We start from the raw sequence: 24,206 nt of genomic DNA on the forward strand, positions 1-24,206 counted from the left end.
AAACTCAGGGACACCTGGGTGGCTCAGTTGGTTAAGCCTCCGACATGGGCTCAGGTCATGGTCTGAGGACCGTGAGTTGGACTCCCGCATGGAGCTCTGTGCTGACAGCTGGGAGCCTGGAACCTGCCTCAGATTCTGTCTCCCTCTCTCTATACTCCTCCCCTGTTCGCTCTTTCGCTCGCTCTCGCTCTCTCTCTCTCTCTCAAAAATGAATAAACATTAAAAATTTAAAAAAAATTAAAAGAACAGAAGTAAACTCTTCGGAAACCCCCACGCTCAGCCCATTATGTCTGTGCGATGACAGGCTCAGTCGGTATGGATGGCTCTGGAGACACAATGCATTTTCCTCCCACTTTTCTTACATCTGACCATCTACTGTGCCGGAATCTCCGTGCATGCGGCCGCCGCACCTGAACGCCTTGCGCGACCACCACTCACGGGCACTTTGCCGGCCGCGTGCATGCACCGCCTTCGGGCCTCTCACGGGCCCGCCGGGAACGCGCGCGCGTGCCTGGCCCCGCGGCCTCTCGGCAGAGACGCGGCCGGGAGGGCGGCGCGCGCCCCGCTCGGCAGCTGCTGCGGCGGCTGGTGTGGGCGCTCACGTCAGGGTTGGGAGGAGAAGGGGGTTCGTGACGAAGATAGAGAGACATGAGGCAGCCCGGCAGGAAGCGAGAGAGTTCGGTGGCGGAGTGAGTTTTAGAAACGCCCGGCGAAGCAGGACCTGAGCCTGCGGGTGAGCTTGGCCGCCTGGGCTCCTCATCTCCTCCGCGCGCTCTCCTGTGTCCGCTTTCAGCACCCCGAGCGGAGAACAGTTCCCGGCAGCCTACAGAGCGGCCAGGGGGCCACAGTGGCCGGGCTACCTGGAGCCTTCCACCCGGCTCAGGGGCACCGTCTGAGAACACACTGTGCACGCCGTCTTCTCCCCTCTGTTGGTGTGCAAGTAAACACGAGGGAAAGCATCCGGCGGCCTCAGGGAGCCCTGAAGAAGCCGAAGCAGAATGTACCAGGGACACATGCAGGTAAGACATTTCCACCGAACTGGAAAGAAATCTTGGGGGGCTAATTTAAGAGCAAGGTGGCTCACTAAGTTATTGTGGTCAGGCGCTGCCTTCACACAGTTCAACAAGTGAAGTGGTGCAACATGACCATGACATTTCTGTCCAGTAAACTAGACAGGTTTCTGAGGGTGGGAGAAAGGGAGGAACGACCTCGGAACTTCGATTGGGGAAGTTTGTTTTCTGTGCATTCCCTGAGCCTGTTTCTTTAAACAAGATCAAGGAATCCAAACAGAGGAAACCTGGAGATGACTGTGTTTCCGTTGTAATCCTCTATTGATGCAACTCAGCATGTATGTCAACTGAAGGGCAAACAATAATAGAAAGACAAAGCTTTTCCTTTACCATCTGCAAAGGTTTCTTGACAGAACACTTTGCCACTTTTGTATAATTTTTTAAAGTGATAATTTTTTAAATGGTTTGTGCTGTATTTTCCCCCTTCAGAGAGTGGGACATTGTCACCTATCTCTACACCTGTCACAGGATGACTTGGGAGGATGAATTTCAAACATATGTCCAAGAGACTCTAATGTTTTTCAGGGAAGATGCTGCCTCTGGTTGTTAATGCTCATCTGAGCTGAGCCTCTGCTTCTCTCTGATGCACTCTACTCTCTTGGGAAAAATTATTTTAACCTTGACTTCAGTTCTCATTCACATGGTTGGTTCTTCCTTACAAAGGCAGCTGTACACTTTGGGGAAAAAAAAATACTAACTCAGCTTCCTAAAGTATGAACTGAGCTCTTTTTGCTGTTCTAAATGCTTTAGTCATCAGGTTTGATGTTTGGAGTTCCTTTCCATTCCAAAGATGGTCAAATATAGTCATCATATGTGGTATCTTCACACTAGTGTAACATGTGTGAATATTGACGATGTTGCTTCTGTGTCTTTGGAGCAATTGAAAATAGGTAGATATGTTATTGCATTCATAATTTAGTATTACCAAATATTTAATTTCTAAGTCTGTGGGAAATTCTCTTAGACTGTAATTTATTTTTATATAAAACGGTATAATCAGTGTCATAAGTTTTGTAAGATTTCTGAATCAGCACTATCAGAATTCCAAAACCATTTCCCATATTACTGACATCATCCTGTTTGAAAATTATTAATGGAATTCTATCACAGTTGATGGACAATAATTAGTCACTGAAGTATATTTCTAAGTATATATAATAGATATGGTCTACATGTTTCTTATTAAAGCTACGTTAATTGGAAAGTTTAACAACAAAGGAGCATTCAAACATTCAGAAATGTTGAATTTAGACTGCTGAAAAAATTAACAAAGGATCATTACTATAGTTTTATGTTTCATATGTCCCTAAGAATGATACTTACAATTTTCTATATTATCTATTTATTATCCCTAAGCAGTTTCTTCACTGGAGTAAAATAGGAAGGTTTTACTGAATAGTGTCAATCTTCAGAAAATTGCTCATTCACACAAAATTCACAATTGGTTACTTGGGGAATTTACAAAAACTTTTCACATTATTTTTTTGTTGTTTAAAATATGTTTTTGTGAATGAAGAATTGAAGCAACAGTCTGGTAAATCCAGGCACCCAAAAACAATTCTAACCCAGTTTTCTGAATATTTCAAGGGAGGATGTTAGTGAAACTTGAATCACCTAGAACAATGTCTGAGGGTTTCATTTTACTTTGGAAGAATAAACAATATGTAAGATTCTGCACATGCTCCCAACTTCACGTTTTTTTTTTTTTTTGTTTGTGCACTACTGTAACAGCAAATATGATGGCTTGCAGTAAAACTCACAAATCTTTTCTGCCAAGCTTAACTTGAAAACATTACTAAATAAAGACTGTAATCAATATGCTTGCCAAAATTTCAGAGCACAATACTTTTTTTCCCTATTTACTATTGACCATTAATGTTAAATATAAAGCTTCTATGGCTTTAATAGTGTAGTAGCTATTAAATGATATATATGATCATCTGAGTGGGATTTCCTCTTCCCCAGAAATAATGCCTATTACAACCTGATTTATAATATTTGCTTACATTTGAAAAGGCCAGTCTCATTCCCAGAGAATAGTATTGAGCCTGTAGACAAAATCTCCATTGTGCTGATATATTCAGGGTAAATAAAGAAGCCTTCCTTATCAGAGATAGCACCATCTTTCTGTGTGTCCCTGATGGTAATCACAAAGGAGCAGACATATCGCCCAAACACTCCAAAATTTTAATTTTTAATTTTTTAATTTGTGATTAAAAATCTGAATATTTATTTGGTAAATTGGACTAGGAATGAGTAGATTTACTAACACTTCTGCCAACTTTGGAGTTCATTTGAAACACTGGTGTTACTTGGCTGATATCTTAAAATGAGAGTGAAAAAAAATTTGCAATCATTTGCTGTGCCTTCTAATTCTTCTCTTTTCTGTAGAGATTCTAAAATAAAATGTTTGTAAATAGGCAGTCTTGAGTGGGGAAGGTATTCACAAGAAGCCTTAAAAAATAGTTTAATTTAAAAACTCCTGGAGTGCCTTTGTTTTTACAACTAAACGATTCTGTAAATAAAATCTATTAAGTCTTTCACATATAGCTAATTTTCCAGTTTACCATAGAACCTGAATTGATTTTAGAAGCCACAGACTTTCAAAAGCATACTCTGCTAGCACCTTTGAAGATAAAAGTTGACATCCATTGTAGATAGATAAAGCAGAGCATGGCAGCATATATTTCTTGGTTTCATAGTAAATGCCACAGGTATATTTCTTAGGAGCAGGGCTCTAGAGTTGCACTGTTTTCCAACTGCCTCACTAGTTATTTCCAAGGGGAATTTATCACCCAAGCAACTTAAGCAAAGCTCATTTCCTTAGTGACTATTTTAGATTTACTTTTTTTTTTCCATTTGACCAAGAGGGCCAATGGTGATTAAATATATTTTAGAATCAGTTCAGACCAAACTCTTTATTCCTATTAGATACCCTTCAGTCTTAATCCTTTCAATACCTCTGTATGCTCTGTACTGCAATGCTTATTTGTGCATGTGAATTAACAGTGCCAATTAGAGCAAAATAATTACATGTCTCTGAATATTTCCTTAGCCAAACTTTTTTTTCTGGGAAGGTATAAATATAGACCAATGTAATTTCAATTTTGAACTGAGGGTTTGTTTTTTTTTTTTAATGAAGCATCCTCAGTAATGCTTTTGTTATAAAAGAAAATTATTTCAGAAGGCAGTCAAACAAAAAATCTAATTGTAATTGTAACTGATCTTCATTATGAGCCTTCTAAACCAGACTTTTTTTTTATTTACTTAAGCTGGCTAAGGAAACATTCCACATCCTCTGGCTTCACAAGACATTAACTAAAGAAAATTTAAGTGACAATAATTGTAAGATTATTAACAGCTCTAAAGTAGCCGTTTTATTTGTTTTCCCCAAAGGAGTTTTGTGTTTGTATTTATTTTTGACATTACTTAGCTTTAAAAAAAAATCTTCATGAAGGGGAACAGGTTGGGTAACATGAATTATGCTAATAAAGTAGATCTGGCCACAGGAGATTCATTTAGTTTCACTAGAAACAACAAATATAAGAAGCCAATCCAAGATAAGATTATAAAATGTTATTTCAACATCTGTAATAGTAGTTTGTCATAATTGAGACCCTCAAGCAAAACTGTAAACTAAGTAATATTTGTCATGGGTATTTCCACTTCTCTAGAAGATCCATTTTCTCTTCCTTGATGCCACCATTTTCTATCCTATGTCATTCCCTTTATCAACCTTTTGCTAACAAAGATATAATTAATACTAATACACCACATATACACATACACACACCCTGCAGTGGTATTTGCATTTTCAGAGGAGAATCTTTGAAGATTAGCTTGCTGGAGGGGATGTTTTAAAGAAAATGAGGCAATGCTGACCTGAGAGTGGGGTTGGTTGTTTTGGTCAGATGTAGCTGCTGCCTTTCCCTTTCCCCCATCTCAAATGGCACCTGCCCAACCTCCTCAAGGTCTTCCTATGAATGATAATCAGCATTAATACTCATTTATTGAATGAATGTATAGTCTGAAATAGTATTAACTAGAATTCTGCTGAAGGAAATACATGTGCAGTGGGGCTCATGCTCAAATTATGACACAAGCTCCAGCAAGATGTTGAAGTGCTTTCTGATATATTTATAGCAAATCATGCTTGATATGGGAGTAATAGTGAGCTTCTAACACTTAAAATTATAATACTTATGGTATAATATTGATTAACCTGAAAACATCATTCCCCAGTCATACCGGCCAACAGTTTATATAATACACTTACTAAAAGACACACAATATGTTCTGAGATTTTGTTTATGGTTTATAAACATTCTTCCTAAAAACACATGTTTTAAGGAAAAAACCTCCAGCACATGAATGTTTTGATTATAACACATTTTTAAAGTAAAGACTAAGAAAAAGTTAGAAGAGAACTTGTTAATTTTAAAATCTTGAATCTCTAGTATTACTACAGCCAACCTAGGAAACATTAAGGTGTGATGTATCACATGTAGTCAAAACATCTGGCAGTCTCCTTTTTCACACTTTTCATTGAGATCACATGTTGCCAACACAGGCATAAGCTAGAGCTGTTTAAAGGTTTTATATTCTAGAATTAACTTCTTGATGCACCCATGGAATAACTAGTGTGCATTTCCTGCATTACAAGTGAAGGTAAGCCCCACTTTAATGTTTCCTTATTAAGAGACTTAAGTCCAATCTGAGTGTTTTGTGGCATCTAAACATGCTATAATTTCAAATACACTGATAGAGGAAATGGGGTTGCCAAGTTTCTGAAAATGTATCACCTTTTTATAATTAAGAATTTATTTACTACAGCATGTAACCCACGTATCAGGTACCAAGACCAGAGTGCTATGAATTAAGGGTTACATTTCTGTTAATGACCCCTTCCTTCATCTCCACCTCACCCATTTCCACCCGTCTTCCCTGTGCCATCTCCTTTACTAAGGAAACCAAATTGAAAACTTCTTTCCCCATTCTATTCAGAAAGATTTTTGTGTTTTATATATTAGCATATTATACAGGAAGATAGTTAATACCCTATTGGTTAAATATCCAGATCATTGCTGAGTGTTGAGACCTCAGAGTATAATATAACACACTGCCAGTGTTGTCTTAGTATGTCATTTTTGACTGATCTTTATAAGTGCCAGTATACTACTTCTATTGAAACTCCATTAGATAAATGACCATTATTATTCTCCGTGTGAAATTTTACTAAAATGATCATTCCTATGTATAATTTTTAGGCAATCACTGTTAGAGATTGCACAGATGAAAAAAAAGTGAGCTCATTTAGAGAGGAAGAGGCTAGTTATCCACCATTTCATTCAAGAGTAACACATAGAAGCTTGCCAGCAGCTCTGAAATGGGGGGAACCTGAGCCAAGTGGGAGAATTTGCATTGAAGGTGCTTACAGAACTCCCCCAAACCCCTGCTCATGCATAGATTCCTCTGAAAAACAATAAAAACAACAACAACAACAGGAAAACCCTGCAAGTGGGACTTGGTGTAGTGAAAAAAAATTTTTTTCCAAATAGAATGCCATATGGTGATCTATAAAGTCATGAAGATTCCAAGAGATGATTGGTGTTGTAATGCCAGAAATCTACCTAGGTAACCACAAAATTCCCACTCTCACACACCCTCTTAAAATTTGTGTATTTTTTAAAGCAACTGGTATGGTAGAGGAATTCAAACCATTTTATATGATTAATTATTGAAGGAACTGGAGATGTTTAGTTTGGAAAGTAAAGACTCAAAGAGACCGCGATGACTCTATATAAATGCTTGAAGAATCATTATGCAGGAAGAGGCTAGAATTGTTCTGTATGGTCTTGAGGGTTAAAACTGGTATTGTATCAGGGTGAAATGAAAATTCCTGTGATAATAAAAAGACCCTGGATACATTACCCAGTTGCTACTGAGTGAGATGCCTGTTTGGAGATGGACAAAGCCTAGAACGAAGGGAAGAGAGCTGAAGGTAGGCATGGGTCCCTGTGCACGCACAAGCTTCTGTTCCTAGGCCATTATGCCTTGTGGGAAAAAATCCAATAAAAAGCACCATAAGATGGTATATGTGTTTGTGTGTGCATGTCTGTGTGTCGTGCCAAAAATAGTTATAGTCGAAGTAATGATCTAAAATAATCAAAATTCATGATATGCTGGAGGATTAATTCATGGCTACCTAGAAGTAGACAGAGCCATGCCAGTAGGCAAAATGATCAAAAGTAGTAAAAGGTCAGAAAATATGGAAGCTTTTTAAGGAAAAAAGAGACAGGAAAACATTTAAACATCATGAGAAGACGAAGCTGCTGGAGTTGTGAAACATCTTTTTACCTCCTTTCACTGTAACATGCATGCTTATACTGAATAATATCCTTTGGTCACATGGGAATGTAACATCTGATTGGGCAGGTGATTATGTGCACATGAAACACTTGGGAGTTTGTTGGAAATGCAGAATCTCAGTTCCCACCCCAGACCTACTGAATCAGAAATGAAATTCCTCAAGATACCCAGTGATTGATATATATATGTATGTATATATATGTGTGTATATATGTATATATATATACATACATACATATATCTGAAAACATTTACATGGAGAACAAGGCCTGATTTGTTTCACTGAGACCCTAGCAAAAAGCTTGATTCTTGGGTAGCTTTCTGAGATCACAGAGACATGATGGTGTCCCTGACAGAGGGGCTGATAAAAGCAACTATCACAATTATGTTTGAATAGAGTTTCCTCCTTATATCAGTATCATAACCTCCACCCAGTTGGTTGTAGTTTTTCTGTCTGGAGAAAACACAAAAAACCTATTATATTCCACCTGAATAAAACAAACCTTCAAGTAGCTAGAGAATTATCATGTCCTCATCCCATTAAATCTTTTCTTCTCCAAGATAAACAACCCAGTTCACTCAATAATTTTTCATGATGACATTTTTGATGTTTTAATGGCTCCACGAAAGTATGGCCCTCTGAGCAAGATACACTACTCAAGATGTGACCTGACCAATGCCAAGCCTGTGAGACTGTTTAACTCTTGGGAAAGACATCTATTCAGACAGCTTTACGATCTCTAGACTAAATTGTTCTCCAAATTGTTTTGATGTTTCTATTCTTTGAATAACTTGGGAGTTATCTCACAGTTGCTAATCTTTATACCAGAATAATCTTGGATCCAAATGTCCTCATTAGAATATTCTAGGTTAACAGTTCCTTATGTCTTCAACAATTGCACTCATGTTCAGTTTTGGGGTCATAAAATCCTGAGTTTGAAAGACTCTTGAAAGTGTTGTGTTCAACCATCTCATTTCACAGATGATGAAATTAAGGTTCAGAAAAGTAAAAAAATTGCTCACAAAGTCCCACACAAGTTAGCAGAGCTAGCACTTAAGGGAAAGCTGCCTTCCCCCAGTGTGCTATTTCCATTAAACTATTTTTCTTTATTTCGATATTTGTTACAAGCAAAAAAAATCTACGTGAAAAATAAACAGTATAATAAACTGCTCAATATCCCCAAATATCTTGGTGTTTAGCATTTAGTCACAAAAATTGTTATTTTTCTGCTTTTCAGTTTTAGTCTATTTGATATTTTATATATTCAGTTTGGTAGTCATTTGGTTGGCAGTGTAAGAAAGTCTGATCTGTGCATGTGTTTTAAAAGTGGAATGAGGCACGGTGAAAAGTTGTATCATTTGTTAAAGGTGTTTCTCCTTGGACTGACTTGATTGACCATTTGAGTAAACTGGTTGGAGTCTTGGTGGTTTGATAGGTTCTTGGAACTAGCTGCCTAAATATACAAGTTAATCAGCCTTGGGGTTCTTAGCTATAAGCATTGGAAACCAACTCTGGCTCATTTAAGCAGAAAAGGGATTTATGAAAAGTATATATTGACAATTAATAAACATAGGAGGAATGATGAAAATCAAAAAATCACCATTTTGCAATCCTCATAGTAAAAATTGATTCAAGCAAGAATGATAAATGGATGCTGAATCTGAGCTGAAGAAGGGGGCAGTTCGAGGAGAAACAGGACATTTATATAACATCAAAATATCAACCATCTAAATTACAAGAGAAAAATATAATAACTTTTCAGTGAAGAAATTGGACAACATCCTAACTAAGTAATCAAAATCAACATCACCAATATGGTAATCATCTGCATATTATCTCTGGATGCGATGCCCTGAGAAGGACACAATATCACTCATATAATATTACTGTTAAGAATTAGCAACTTGAATCTAATCATGAGAAAATCTCAGACAAACCCCAAATGAGGGATATTCTATAAAATAAACAGATTATTTTTTCAAATGTGTCAATATCTTGAAAAACAAGGAAAAACTGATATATTTACACATTAAAAGAAGACTTAAGAGATATGACAAGTAAATGCAATATATGATCCTGTGTTGGATCGTGGACTGGGAAAGAAAATTGTTATAGAGCACACTGTTGGCATAATTGAAATATGAATATAGACTGGAGATTAGATTAATATTAGTGTTACATTTCCTGAATTTGATAACTAAACTGTGGCTGAGTAAGAGAATACCCTTGTTTTTAGGAAATACATGCTGCAATATAAGGAGGTAAAGGGGCGTAGTGTATGTAACCTACTCTAAAGTGATTTAGAATAATGTAAATAATACTATGTATAATATAATTACATAAAGAGAGTGGGAGAGAGAGAAACAGAGAAAGAGAAAGAAAAATATAGGAAATGGTAAGAATTGGTAAATCTGGGGAAAGGGTGTTATGGAAGTCCATTGTTCTATACATGCAGTTTTTTTGCAGCTAGATATTTTTTCAAAATAAAAAGTTTCTAAAAGTGTTTTTGTTTAAGTACATTGGGGCACTCACAGACTTCTAGAACTAGGCTTGGGATGGAGAGACCAGGCATCAGGCAGGGCACAGCCTCAGTCAAACCCCAAACCAGGCTAGTGCAGACCCCACTGCTGTCCTGACAGAAAAGAAACCTCAGTTTGCACCCTTATGCCCTAGACTTGGGCACTGGTTCAGCTGCTCCTCACTGCTGCTGCTTCCATGGAAACCCCTGTTGGATCTTCAGCTGCTCCCCCACCCATTTCCAGGATGAATTCTCTACTGTGACTGCTTCTGTGTGCCCCGAAAATCCCAATTCAAAGTGGGGACAGATGTGGCTGGTTGGTGGAGCTGAATCACACAACCGTACCCTATTTGCAAGGTAGTTTGGAAAAGTGCATATCTGCTTACCACCAAGACTCCAAAGGTAGGCGATTTTCCAAATACAGAGTTTATTTGGGAAAGTTAAAAAAAAAAGTCAATGCCCACTATTACATGTTATAGATATTGCTTGAAAGTAAAATAGATGCCTCTCTATATTGACTTGACTAAAGTCGAGTCTGCCTTCAGGGAGAATAGTTAAAAGAAAATAATTTTCTTTAAGCTTTTGTTTGGTGCTGCCTGCTATTACATGCAGGCCTATAGAATACAGTAAAACTAGAATATATTGTTTTATTAAATCATGCAGCAAAGAAAAACAGAATGATCCCTCCATCATCCATCAATGTCCATCTACTGCTCACTCCTATTCTTTTTGAAAAATTGGAAAGAGCTCTGTGAAGAATTTAGTAATTAATCAGGGAATTAAAATACATATCATGTACTTTAGTGATAAGAACATTTTTTTCTCCATATGCAGGAATTTAATGTGGAAAACTGGACACGTTAGTGTTTCATATTCATTCAAAGGATGATTATAATAAAAATGCCCTGTGTATTTGAGTCTTTAATTACTGATATGCAATCTATTATATAAGTCTTTAGTAAGATATATGTAAGACAAAAAAAAGTGTTCTTAAGCTTGAGGCAAGATTAAATGAAAATAGAAGCTTAGAAATATAAAGGTCTTTAGAGTTCATATAGCACAACTTTGTCACTTCATATATGAGGAAAGTGAGGGCTAGGTCTTGATGGAATTAGTTGCCTCTCCTCAAAATGGAAAAAAGTATGCTGAAAGCCTTTTGATGGCATGTATCATACATCACTTAATAATCCTCATACCTGAAGAGGCACAACATACTTGTGCTCCAGGATCAGACAGCCCCAAGTCCAAACCCTGGCTTCCCTAACATATTGTCTGTGTGATCTTGCTCTAATAATGTACCTTCTCTAAACCAATAAATGTACCCATACATTGTGATGACTTACTCAGGATTAGCTCTTTTGTTTTTATGGAACTGGCAAAGTGTTTTCTATACATTGTGTGTGAAGGAAGTGGTTCTGCCATAGCAGTGCCTGTCATAATTGGTTGTCTGTAGTAGTGGCAGACGCTTGATTTTCTTGTTCTCTCACTGTGCTGCATGTCTTTTTCATTTCCCCATCCCAAATGCTTGCCTTCTGTACACTGAATATTTACTCATCCTTCAATATTGCACTTAAATGTTATCTCTTCAGTGAGTGCTCTTCTGTGCCCCCACCAGTGTTCTCCCATATTCTCCCACACAATGCAGAATTAGCGATCTCCTCCTCAATGTTTCCTTAACATCTTAAATTCATCACTAATACAAATAATTACCATATAGCTTTAATTACTTGTTTCTGTCAATCTCCCCAACTAGTAAGCCTATCTGTGGCAGCGACTATATCCAATATATCTTTGTATTCCTGGAGACTATTAGAATTAGGTACATACTATTAATGTAGTATTTACTGAATGAATGAATGAATGAATGAATGAATGAATGAATGAAATACTGAGAAGAGTCCCTTACTGTCCTGAATAAGGACTCCAAAGTGCGATTGGGATAGTCTTCCTGATTCTAAGACACACACAGCCCCAGAATCTGGTCTATTCCCATGATTTTCAGGAGTGAATGCATATGAAGTGAAGTTTCCACACACTTGAAAGGGAATCAATTACAGGGAAACCTTATAAGCCTTATAATTAGATTGCCACTGTAATTAACCAACACTCTGCTGTCAAAGCAGTCTACGCAATTTAATGGGTTCAAACCCTTTAAAGCCTAAGGACAGTCTGGAGCTGCAGACTTAGAAACATAATAGATTCTCCTAATGGTTTCTAACTATATCTATAAGTGACCAAGGTCATTTGGAATTAGAATCCATGCCTCTAAGGTTCTAGACACCTCTTCACCAGCTCAGATAGTTGTCAGCAGAGATTTTGATCATAGTGCTAACACACACACCCGTGAGACCGCTGAGATGACAGAACATCAGTTAGAACTGCCCTAGGAGGCCGTCATTTGCTTACACCCAGTTGTAAGAGGTTGCTTATACCTCCAGACCTCACCTCCCCATTTACACACACACACACACACACACACACACACACACACACACACACATTATTCCAAGGATCCAAGGAAGGAGCTGCACTCACAATGGTCATCCAAGGGACATGTCAATTTTGTAAGACTGTCTGAATATGGAGATCTTCTTATGTTTCCCACAGTTGTTTTCACATGGGAGCCTGAGATATGTAGGAGCAATTCTTCCCATCAGGTACAGGGTAAAAAGATTGAAATATTGCATGTCAAAGCTTTCTCTAATAAGAGAGAAGAAATAACTATGCCAGTGATATGTGTCCCACTTCTGATCAGATTATAAAAAGGGATCTTCCCTGGGGAGCCAAATACATGGACTCTCTTTTTTCCTGGAGGACACAGTCTCACACCCAGTCACATGATTTAGAAAGTGGAGTTAGGGGGTTGGATTTCAGACCTGACTTGTGCCCTCTCATCCAGACATCCTTGTACAATCATATGTATGATATGTACAATCATATGTATGACTCTGAAGAGGGTCTCCTCTACGAACATTCTAATCTGTGGTGTGTGTGTGTGCATGTGTGTGTGTTTGTGTGAAGGGGCATGATGAAAGGTGAAGAAGTGAGCTCTATTTTATCAAAGATATTCAAACACAGATTGGATGTGGGTTTACTAGTCTTTATGGAAGATGGTTGGCTTAGAGGATTACTGGCTTTCCTTCCAGCTCTAGGATTCTATTTTTATCAGACCCTTAATTAGTGATATATCTCTGAATGTTGGTCAGGGCAGATTTCCCCAGTTCACTAATAACCGTATCTTGGAAAATAAATTAAAAGGCTTTGCTAACATCAAGATACTTGTTATTTCTTATGAAGTCAAAGATCAACCTTCCCTAATACTTCAAGGGATGTACTGCTTGGGAGGATCCTGCCATACCTCTTCCCCTACCCTTATTCTGCAAATGACAAGAGATATTTTTCTACAAAGCTATCCTCAATATGGCAGAACTCTCAGCTATGATAGAATACTGATTATCTCTGCTACAATAGTCACATTTTGTGAAAGCCTTATAAAAGTTAATCTTTAGAATGCTTTAGTGAGGTTGGCATAGGATAGATATTTTATCTTTGTTATGCTGATAGAATGCAACTGACAAGGTTTGAGTGCCTCACCCAAACCCCTACATCAAATCAGTTGGGAGACCAAAATTTGGGTCTATCTGGTTTCTTTACTCTATTTCTTGAGCCTACATAGCAAATTCAGGTCACATCTCTACATCAGTACCTCACCTATTCCAAACTGACTCAACTAACAGTGAGGGTACAAAAAAAGATTTTGCAAGTTTTCTGGAATATTGCATGGTCTTGGAGGGTAGAAATCTCTGAGGCATTCTTTCTGTCATTTATACAGGACAGGTACTAAATCCATACAGCTTTATCAGTTCTCTGAATTCAGCATCTGCATATATTTATTTAGTACCTTGAGAGTACCTTTGTGTGTGATGGGTACACTCTCCTAGTGGAGTACAGGGCAGCTGTGAAACATCCATATTTTTGTACAGAAAGCCTCCCTAGAATCAAAATACCCAGCAAGCCAGGAAAATAGCGAAGCTGTGGGATTCACCAGAGCTCAGAAGCCCAGTGTAGATCCCTCTGTGTTGCATGTATAGAAGCAGAATCTTGGGTTGTGTGTATAAATTAAGCCAAGGTGTCCCCCCTCCAAAATCTGTCACTTACCTAAATATTTAAATTTTATGTTTTACTTTTTATTTTATAAAAAATTCAAGGGGCTCCTGGGTGGCTCAGTTAGTTGGGCATCAGGTTCTTGATTTTGGCTCAGGTCACGATCTCATGGTTCATGGGATCGAGCTCTGCATGGGGCTCCGTGCTGTCACACGGAGCCTCCTTGGGATTCTTTTTCCCTCTCTCTCTGTCCCTCCACTGCTTGCATGTGCATGCGTGCACTTTCTCTTTCTCTCTCAAAAAAAAAATAATAACAATAATAAAAAAATAAAATAAAATAAAATAAAATAAAATAAAATAAAATACGTGACTTCAGTATTGAAAAATTAGTCACTGTTTACTTGGGGGAGGTCTCTTATTTTCTTCCTCTCTTAGACATCCATTTTTTCAGGGAACGAGCAAATTCCAGCTTTGTTTAAAGAGAACTTCTAAATGGCAAGATCAAGATTACTGTGAAGGAAATATACATAGCTCTTACTAATCTCAATTGATGTTAAAATATCTGTTTAAAATGGAGACACTGCAAAGCATAAGAGACTCTTAAAAACTGAGAACAAACTGAGGGTTGATGGGGAGTGGGAGGGAGGGGAGGGTGGGTGATGGGTATTGAGGAGGGCACCTTTTGAGATGAGCACTGAGTGTTGTATGGAAACCAATTTGACAATAAATTTCATATATTGAAAATAAATAAATAAAAATAAAAAATAAAATAAAATAAAAAATAAATAAATAAATAAAAATAAAATGGAGGCACTGGTCCCTGATTTCTTGAAATTGATTTTAAACTTTCCATTACTTTAGGAGCAGAAGGTCAAAATTAACATTATAGAAATCAGAATGTGATAGTATTGATCAACTAATTCAATGTAAAATTAAAAGTACCAAAATAAAAGTCATAATTTCTTTCATAGTTGATTCTATTCAAATTAATCTTTCAGGGATCAACTCCCAGCATGTTCATGTAATTTTTCCCTGGTTTCAGAATCAATGATAAAAGAATGTAAATATTCTGTGTTATGTAAAGGAAGCATTAACTAATGTTCTGTCTGAAGAGTTAAAGTACAGTCTTTTGCACCTAGTTTGTCAAAAGTTATTTTAGCTGTAGCTTGTACTGTACATAATTCTGCCATTTTACTTACTTTTTAAACTAATTCTTCCATTTTTAAGAAATGGATAGTCAGCCTGTTTGCAGGTAAGGAAATGTTAAAGTAGCTAAGCTGAAAACATAGTTAATCTGGCATCTGTGCTCATCTTAAATATATATCTACAAACAAGTTATTTTTTTCCAACTAAATACCAGTATCACTAACTGACCTCTACCTGGTCCAACCCAAAATCAATGTCTCAAACTGGATGTGTTATCACCACCAACAGCCTGCCATAAAGTCTGCCTCTTCTCTTGTTTTCCAAGATTGTTTAATAGAACCACCATCTACTCAGTTACCTAAATTAGAAACCAGGAGCCATTCTCTTCTCTTCCTCCTTCATCCTTACTCCTCTTTCTTTCTTACTCCCAGAATCAAATCTAAATGTTCTAGCCCTTGCTTCCTAATTCACTCCTACCCTGCGCTGTCTCTCCATCCTAACAGCCATCATCTTAGATTACTTTATCACCCTTACCTAAAGAGTCACTCTGTGCCCCTCCACCCCCGCCCCTGCCTCCAGCCCCACAGCTAGTCCTTTTGCTCAGGGTCACATGTATTCTACCACTATCTTTGCTGCAGCATTGATTTGATCATATCACTCCTCTATTTAAAGTCCTTTCAAGGTGCACCATCATCTGTAACAATGTTTTTCCAAATGCAATCTTTGATTGAATTGTTATCTACAATATTTGTTTAAAATCCATATTCTTGGACCCCACTGCAGCCCTATCGAATCAGGCTCCATGAGAGTAAGGCCTGGGAATTTTCACTTTAACACTGTGCAGGTGAATTTAGTGCACACTGAAATGTGAAAACACTGGCCTCCAGAATAAGATACGACTTGAAGGGCCCACTTTCTGGCATTTTCATTTACACCTTCCCCATGAGCACTCTGGACCCTAGTCTTGCTAAATTTTGGTGTTTCCCCAACTGCACCTGTGCTTCCATGTCTCTGGCCTTCTGTAATGATGTTCTCTCTGACCAAAACACTCACCATCTCACCAGCTTGGTTAATCCCTCTTCATCCTTCAGAACTCAGGTCAAGGGTTATTTCCTACAGTGAGTCTTTCCTGAGTTGCCAGGACTGAGGTAGATACCCTCCTCTATGCTTTCTTACACCATGTGCTTGTACAGACCTGTGTCTTACCTCCCCTCACCCTATTCTCTGCTGAGTTCCCTTGGCTGTGTCTTGTTCATTTTTCAATCCTGGTGCCTAGCACAGAGCCTCCTTATGGTGAGTGAGCAATGCATGTTGGATTAAGTCATGAATCACTGAACTAATTCATCTTTTAATTAGCCTAAATTCATCTATTCAGTTTGATTTAAACTTCTGAAGTTTCTCGTAGACCAGTATAGACTGAACATCTTATCTGGGAACTTTGCAGATAGAATTAAATTAAATTATGAAAATGAACTACAGGCATACCTCATTTTATTGCACCTCACTTTATTGTACTTCACAGGCATTGTTCTTTTTACAAATTGAAGATTTGTAGCAATCCTGCATCGAGCAAGTCTAGTGGTGCCATTTTTCCAACAGCATTTGCTCACTTCATGTCTCTGTGTCACATTTTGATAATTCTCACAATATTTCAAACTTTTTCATTATTAGTATATTTGTTATGGTGATTTGTGATCAGTGATCTTTGGTCTTACTATTGTAATTGTTTTGGTGCACCACAAACCATGCTCATATAAGACAGTGAACTTAATCAATAAATGTTGTGTGTGGTCTGACTACTCCACCAACTGACCATTCCCCTGTCTCTCTCCTCCTCCTTTGTCCTCTGTATTCCCTAACATGCACAACAGTATTTAAATTAGTCCAGTCAGTCACCCTAGGATGACCTCTAAGTGTTCAGGTGAAAGGAAGATCACACATCTCTCACTTTAAATGAAAAGCTAGAAATGGGTAAACTTACTGAGAAGGGTATGTCAAAAGCTGAGATAGGCCAAAAGCTATACCTCTTGCACCAAACAGTTAGCCAAGTTGTGAATGCAAAGAAAAAGTTTTTGAAGGGAAATTAAAACTGCTAGTCCAAGTGAACACATGAATGATAAGAAAGCAAAACAGCCTTATTGATGATATAAATCAAGTTAGAGCAATATGAATAGAAGATCAAACTGGCTACAATGTTCCCTTAAGCCAACACCTAATTCAGAGTAAGGCCCTAACTCTCCTCAATTCTATGAAGGCTGAGATAGGCAAGGAAGAAGCAGAAGAAAAGTTGAAAGTTAGCAGAGGTTGGTTCATGAGGTTTAAGGAAAGAAGCCATGTCCATAATATGAAAATGCAAGGTAAAGTAGCAAGTACTGATGTAGAAGTCACAGCAAGCTATCCGTAAGATCTAGCTAGAACAGTTAATAAAAGTGACTACATACACTAAATAATAGATTTTCATCATAGACAAAATAGCCTTCTATTGGAGGAAGATGCCATCTAGGACTTTCATAGCTAGAGAGAAGTCATTGCCTGGCCTCAAACTTCAAACATAGGCTTGACTCTCTCATTAGGGGCCAGTGCAGCTGGTGACTTTAAGTTGAAGCAATGCTCATTGACCATTCCAAAAATCTTATGGCCCTTAAGAATTATGCTAAATCTACTCTGCCTCTCTCCTATAAATGAAACAACAAAGCCTGGATGACAGCACATCTGTTTACAACATGGCTTACTGAATATTTTAAGCCCACTATTGAGACCTTATGCTCAGAAAAAAAATTCCTTTCAAACTATTACTTCTCATTGACAATGCGCTTGGACACCCAAGAACTCTGATGGAGATGAACCACAAGATTAATGTTTTCTTCATGCCTGCTACCACAACATCCGTTGTGCAATCAAGGAGTAATTTTGACTTTCAAGTCTTATTGTTTAAGAAATACATTTTGTAAGGCTATAGCTGCCATAGATAGTGATTCCTCTAATGGATCTGGGCAAAGTAAATTGAAAACCTCTGGAAAAGAATTCATCGTTCTAGATGTCATTAAGAACATTTGTGATTCATGGAAAGATCTCAAAATATCAACATTAACGGAGTTTAGAAGATGATGACTTTGAGGAGTTCATGAAGGAAGTAACTGCAGATGTGGTAGAAACAGCAAGAGAAATAGAATTAAAAGTGAAACCTGAAGATGTGACTGAATTGCTACAATCTCATGATGAAACTTTAACAGATGAGTAGTTGAGTAGTTGCTTCCTATGGATGTGCAGAGAAAGTGGTTTCTTGAGATGGAATCTACTCCTGGTGAAGATGTGGTGAAGATGGTTTAGAATACTACATATACTTAGTTGTAAACAGTGGTAGGATTTGAGAGGATTGACTTCAATTTTGAAAGAAGTTCCACTGTTGGTAAAATGCTGTCAAACAGCATTGCATGCTACAGAGGAATTGTTCATAAAAAAGGGGTCAGTCGATGTAGCAGATTTCATTATTGTATGATTTTAAGAAATTGCCACAGCCCCTCCAACCTTCAGCAATGACCACCCTGATCAGTCAGCAGCCAGCAACATCAAGACAAACCCTCCACCAGCAAAAAGATTATGACTTGCTGAAAGCTCAGATGATGGTTAACATTTTTTAGCAATAAAGTATTTTTAATTAAAGTATGTACATTGTTTTATTAGACATAATGCTATTTATTACACACTTAATAGACTACAGTATAGTGTAAACATATTTTTTATGTGTACTGTGAAACCATAAAATTCATTTGACTCACTTCATTGCTAGATTCTGCAACCGAACATGCAAGATCTCTAAGTAATGGCTGTATTTCCTTTAAAAAACATTAATCCTGGGACGCCTGGGTGGCTCAGTCAGTTGGGCATCTGACTTCGGCTCAGGTCATGATCTCGCAGTTCGTGAGTTCGAGCCCCGCATCGGGCTCCATGCTGACAGCTCAGAGCCTGGAGCCTGCTTTGGATTCTGTGTCTCCCTCTCTCTCTGTTCCTCCCCTGCTCTCTCTCGCTTTTAAAAAATAAATAAACATTTAAAAAAAATTTTAATCATTAATCCTGAGTAATGCATTCAAATGTCTGTCTGATTAATGAAGAAGGGTGGGGCAGGTGTGAGAAACCAAATAAAAGGAGCCAGTGGGCAAAAAAATTGGATCCCAAGACTCTTTTGGCCTAACTACTATAGGATTTGGGGAACACCTTTGAATCTCTGAGAGTCCCAGTTTTCTCATTCACAAAATAACTAAACAGAATTTTAATTTTTCCCCAGTACTATTATTTTATTATTCTAAACCAAAATTTAGTAAATTAGCATTTTGAAATATTTTAATGGAATAAAAAAGTAAGTTCAATAAATTATATATAGAGTTTATCATATACATATGTATATATATGACATTTGATTTTAGGGAAAAAAACTATTGATCCAACTTACCAAAACATTAAACCAATACTATATTTACTTTTTTTTCCTGCTTAGTTATAATATTTTGTCGTGTGGGTTTATATTTGCATGATTTACTTATTATAAGAAATGATAATCATCTGTTATTCATCCCCATGAATTATATTGCTATGAGTGAAATGAATATCATAGCATTATTTGGCTGCATAGATGACTTTCACATTTTCCTTATGGTTTTCATAGACAGGGGAAAATTTTTTGAAGGAGGTATTAATTTAAGTTATAGCATTCCCTATCTGTGTGACCTTGGACAAATTTCTTAACCTCTCTGAACATCTCAAAATAGAAAATTGAAGCATGCAATAAGTCATACAAAAGCTTAATTGATTTCTGACTCTTGATAATAAGAACACAGATTTGTTGCCAAATTCTAATACTAGATTCTCTGTTTAAGAAATACCCTTATATTATTGAGGGTGAAAATGGGTTGTTCACAGTATTTAATTAACATGGAGTGTCTCATTAAGGCAGTGACTAGCACTTTTTAAAAACTCTACAATAAGATTATCATAATGAAAATTAAACCTTCAAACTAATTAATGGAATAAGTTGGTTGCAGTAAAAAAGTATTTCTATGCCCTTTCATCCCTCTGATTTCTTCTATGAACCCCAAAGAAATGTGGGTATGGTTGTGCTGTTCACCTGATACAGCGCATCTATAATGGGAATGGGAAACTAGACCCTAAAGCTATGTTTCCACTTTGTATCACTAAAATTGCCTTTTTGAAAATTCAAAATAAGCTGACCTCGTAAGTCAAAAGTAGAGACCAGAAGCTAAAACTCTAACCAGAGCCAGGAGCTCCCTTTTATAGGAAGCTAGCAAATTTAATATCTCAGGGCAGTGAAAGTTTCTGACTAATATTGATTTTATTAAAGAACCAAAACAACTTGATCAAATAGGAGGCATACTTAACAATCACACTTGTACTCTAAAAACACAGAGACTTTAGAGTTCAAATTCTTCACTTTACTCCCAACTATGATTCCATATGGCCTAACATAGCCTATTTGAATCATTCCATGGCCCTGTCCAGAGCTTGTTTGATGCTATCCCACTTAGTAATGAAAAATTTGTCATTTTTTCCCTCTCACTTCTCACCCCCCATGCACACAATTAAAATAGACACCAATGCATAGAGCTAAAAGAAATGCTTTCTAAATATTGACTATTTACACATGACTGTAAAATGTAATTGGTTGCACTGATCTCTGTGGCTCCAAAATGCCTCTACTAGAGTAGTCCAGAAACCCCAGCCCTACTGTTCTGGATCATAATGAAACTCCCTGACAACTTGAACAAACTGAATTTTTGCAAGTCTCCACGAGCCATCCCAGAGGCAGGGGGAGCCCTTTGAGAAGCATAGCAACTGGATGTCACCAAACAGGACAGGCAGGCGTGGATGACAGGCTTGTTGGGAACTGTCTAAATGTTGTACTTCAAGCCTTCTGTGAATTGGAGTGCTGCTTTTCAGAGAGGCAGCTAATCTCCTGTTACAGTGAACAAGGTCTCCAGGCCAACAGAATCTCTTTTCCTCCTACCTAAAAACAGACCAAACAAAAGGCTAGTTTGGAAATAACTGCACAGTCACAAATGTTTTCATTGTTTTTAACTAGAACTTTTTACTAAAAAAGAAAAAAAAATCATGTTCTGATTTATATCATAGTTTATATTCACAATACTGTGGTCAAGTTAGAAGGACAGGTCATATCACTAACAGAGGCACAGATTATTAGTTACTTGCCATTTCTGGTAATTGTCGGTTACAATGGTTAGTGGTAAAGCCAGGACTAGCCTCCCAATGCTTGTATGAGCTACACACTGTCCATATTGGTTCTAGACCACTCAGTAATAAGGTTAGCAGACCTACCAAAGGATAGAAAAAAATTGAAAGTATAAAACTAGTTATAATTACAATTAATGTATTTTTTATTTATGAGAGGAATACAATATACAGGTGCAAAATCAGAACACTACCTTTAGAGGTAAAGGACATTCTCATGTAATATATATGTTCCATACAGCACCTGACACACTATACAACCATAACAAATATAAATCACTGAAATCCAATTTATTTTCTGGCTACACTCCCAGGAAAGCTTATCTGATTTCCAAGCTGTGGGTGCTAAAATAAAATCTGAGAAACACAGAGCAGAATAAGAAATAGATCTCTTCTGCATATCTGCTTTCCACCCAACCTGAGTCCTCATTCTTCGTCTTACTTTTTCTTTTCTCTATTCCCTTCTCTATACCTAAATCTTTTATGCAACGTGCATATCCAAGTTTTGTTAATGGAAGTAAATGCCCACTTATTCATTTATTATCAAATATTTTTGAGCATCTTCTCTTTTTATAGAAACAAATCTTTATAATCCCTCTCATGAGGGAATGTAAACTCTATCTGAAAAGATGCAAGAAAACTTGCATATACAAAGATCTGATTTAAATAAAATAAGAAAACAAAGAACATTCACAAGACAATATAATTAAATGTGGAGTATATGGAAAATGAGTATTTAAAATATGACTCAGTTGTGCAGGACGTATAGAAGTAGCACACTCAGTCTGAGAGGAAATTAATAAACTATATATGCAGTGTACTGAATTAAATATCAAAAAATAGTCCCAAGACAAATAGATTAGTTTTTTTTAATTCCTCTGTTGAAAATGGCAGCTTCTCACATCGTTCATACTGACCACAGCTTTAAAATATATTTTAAGAATGTATAAAGGGAGAGAAACATGTGAAGGCATTCTGGGGCTTGAATCAGTAATCCATATGTAATTTTTTTAACATTATTTCATAGCCTAGATGTTATGTGAAGGAAAATGTCCCTTTCCAAAACCAGAGAGAAAATCATGAAAGATACTACTGTCTGGAGATAGGTAAACATTTAAGTTAGGTAAACGGCCATTTCAAGCTATTCATAAGTCAAAAATATAGTGGTCTAGTGGTTTTCCTGATATTTTTCATAACAAAAACTTAGACTCAAACCTGTAAACAGATCTTTTATCCTTTTATCATGACACAGCAATTTAGCCACTAGAGAGAATCTTTTATAGAAGTTAACCCAGTATGAAATTTCAGTATGAAAATATAGTTGCTTATACAGCTATAACATGTTAATGAACATTATTCACTCTTCACTAAAAATTTTAATAATAATATTTTAAGTTAAATATTTGACTTAATGAATTAGTAATGCTCTATTCTTCAAGATTCCCATTGATTTAAGTGTATTGATTAGCAAAGCAAACAACCCAGACAATAAATGCAAACTTATGTACATCATAAAAGCATTCAGATATTGATGTGAATAAACCAACCAAAATAATAAATAGCAACATTTAAGAATAATACTTTAAAACTACATATAGTATTTATATCCTAAAAGTGATAAAAATCTATCAGCAATCTTCTGAATCTTTGGAAGCTCAGCATCATTCACCTTGGAGGTAAAGGTCAAGTCCAAAAACACATCACTTCCAGAGCTAAACCTAGATCCAGTTGCTCTGGTAGTATACATCTACTTTCAAGAGAGAAACCAGCAAGAATTTTCTGTGTTGTTCATCCTTGGACAGATAACCCAAGCAGATATATTCAAGGACAAATTAAACAACGGTATTAAAGGTCCTTTGGGGATAGAAGTTCCACGTGAGCACCTTTTAAGTCTCATCTATTTTAAATTAAAAATTCCTTAAAGACAGCAGTAGGATCTTATTCACATATAGAGAGAAATAAATATAGATATAAAAATATTTCATAGCACTGAGCTGACATTTAGTTAATAGGATGTTAACTTAAACATTAGAGATAGCAGCAAGGATTTATATAAAACTTTGAATCCTATTATCTAACGATCCATCAAAGTCATTCTTCTCCATGGTATGACCTGCCACATTTTCTGTGAGGATAAGATTGAGATGCCAGAATAAAATGAAGGATAGAATTAAACTCAAAAAGATGGAATATTTCATGTTATGTTGGTGATGGTAGTAGTAATAGCATTTACTTCTTGCTTTTTATGGAAAGAAATGTTTTTTCCTCAAAGTAGTCATGCCCATTTGTTGTTGCCTAAATTACGATTAGCCATTATTTTTCTGCCTTTATAAATTTAATCCCAGATACTCCCATTATATTTTTCTATAATTTTACATGTTGATTATTCATTCCACTTTTACTCTTTTATTTATTCATTATACATTGATTGAGTGCCTAGTATGTGTCAAGACAAAAGTCCAGACAATTAATTTCAAAACTCTGCCATCATTGCCTCCCATTTTTTCTAACTTGGGTCCTTTCTACAATTTGGCTTTCTCTCCTGTATAGTGAGGAGATTAGCATACTGTATGGTCTGAGAGAACCTCCAACTCTGAAATTCTGGGTCAGTAAAATAAGGCATCAGGGATGTTGCTTTGATTTAGTTTTTAATAATACAGAATTATGATCACTTTAAGAAAATCTTGCTATGTGAGACAATTATGGATGCTTGTACCATGAATGATGCTTGTTCTTC

At 36.9% G+C, this 24,206-nt stretch overlaps 1 protein-coding gene across 7 annotated transcripts in view; it reads left to right on the forward strand.

Moving 5' to 3' along the window:
- Positions 1 to 535: 535 nt before the first annotated feature.
- The window catches only part of PEX5L (peroxisomal biogenesis factor 5 like), a 227,097-nt gene continuing 203,426 nt past the window's right edge, over positions 536 to 24,206 (forward strand). For 6 of the 7 annotated variants that reach the window (XM_053221185.1, XM_027061370.2, XM_053221186.1 and 3 more), the window contains exon 1: positions 537 to 1,019. In XM_053221185.1, the coding sequence (XP_053077160.1) occupies positions 999 to 1,019 (21 nt within the window). In that variant the 5' untranslated portion in view covers positions 537 to 998. Of the gene's footprint in view, positions 1,020 to 24,206 lie in introns of all 7 variants that reach the window. The other variant, XM_027061376.2, reaches the window with a different exon arrangement.

The sequence above is a fragment of the Acinonyx jubatus genome, chromosome C2 (assembly GCF_027475565.1).
Source record: "Acinonyx jubatus isolate Ajub_Pintada_27869175 chromosome C2, VMU_Ajub_asm_v1.0, whole genome shotgun sequence".
NCBI lineage: Eukaryota > Metazoa > Chordata > Mammalia > Carnivora > Felidae > Acinonyx > Acinonyx jubatus.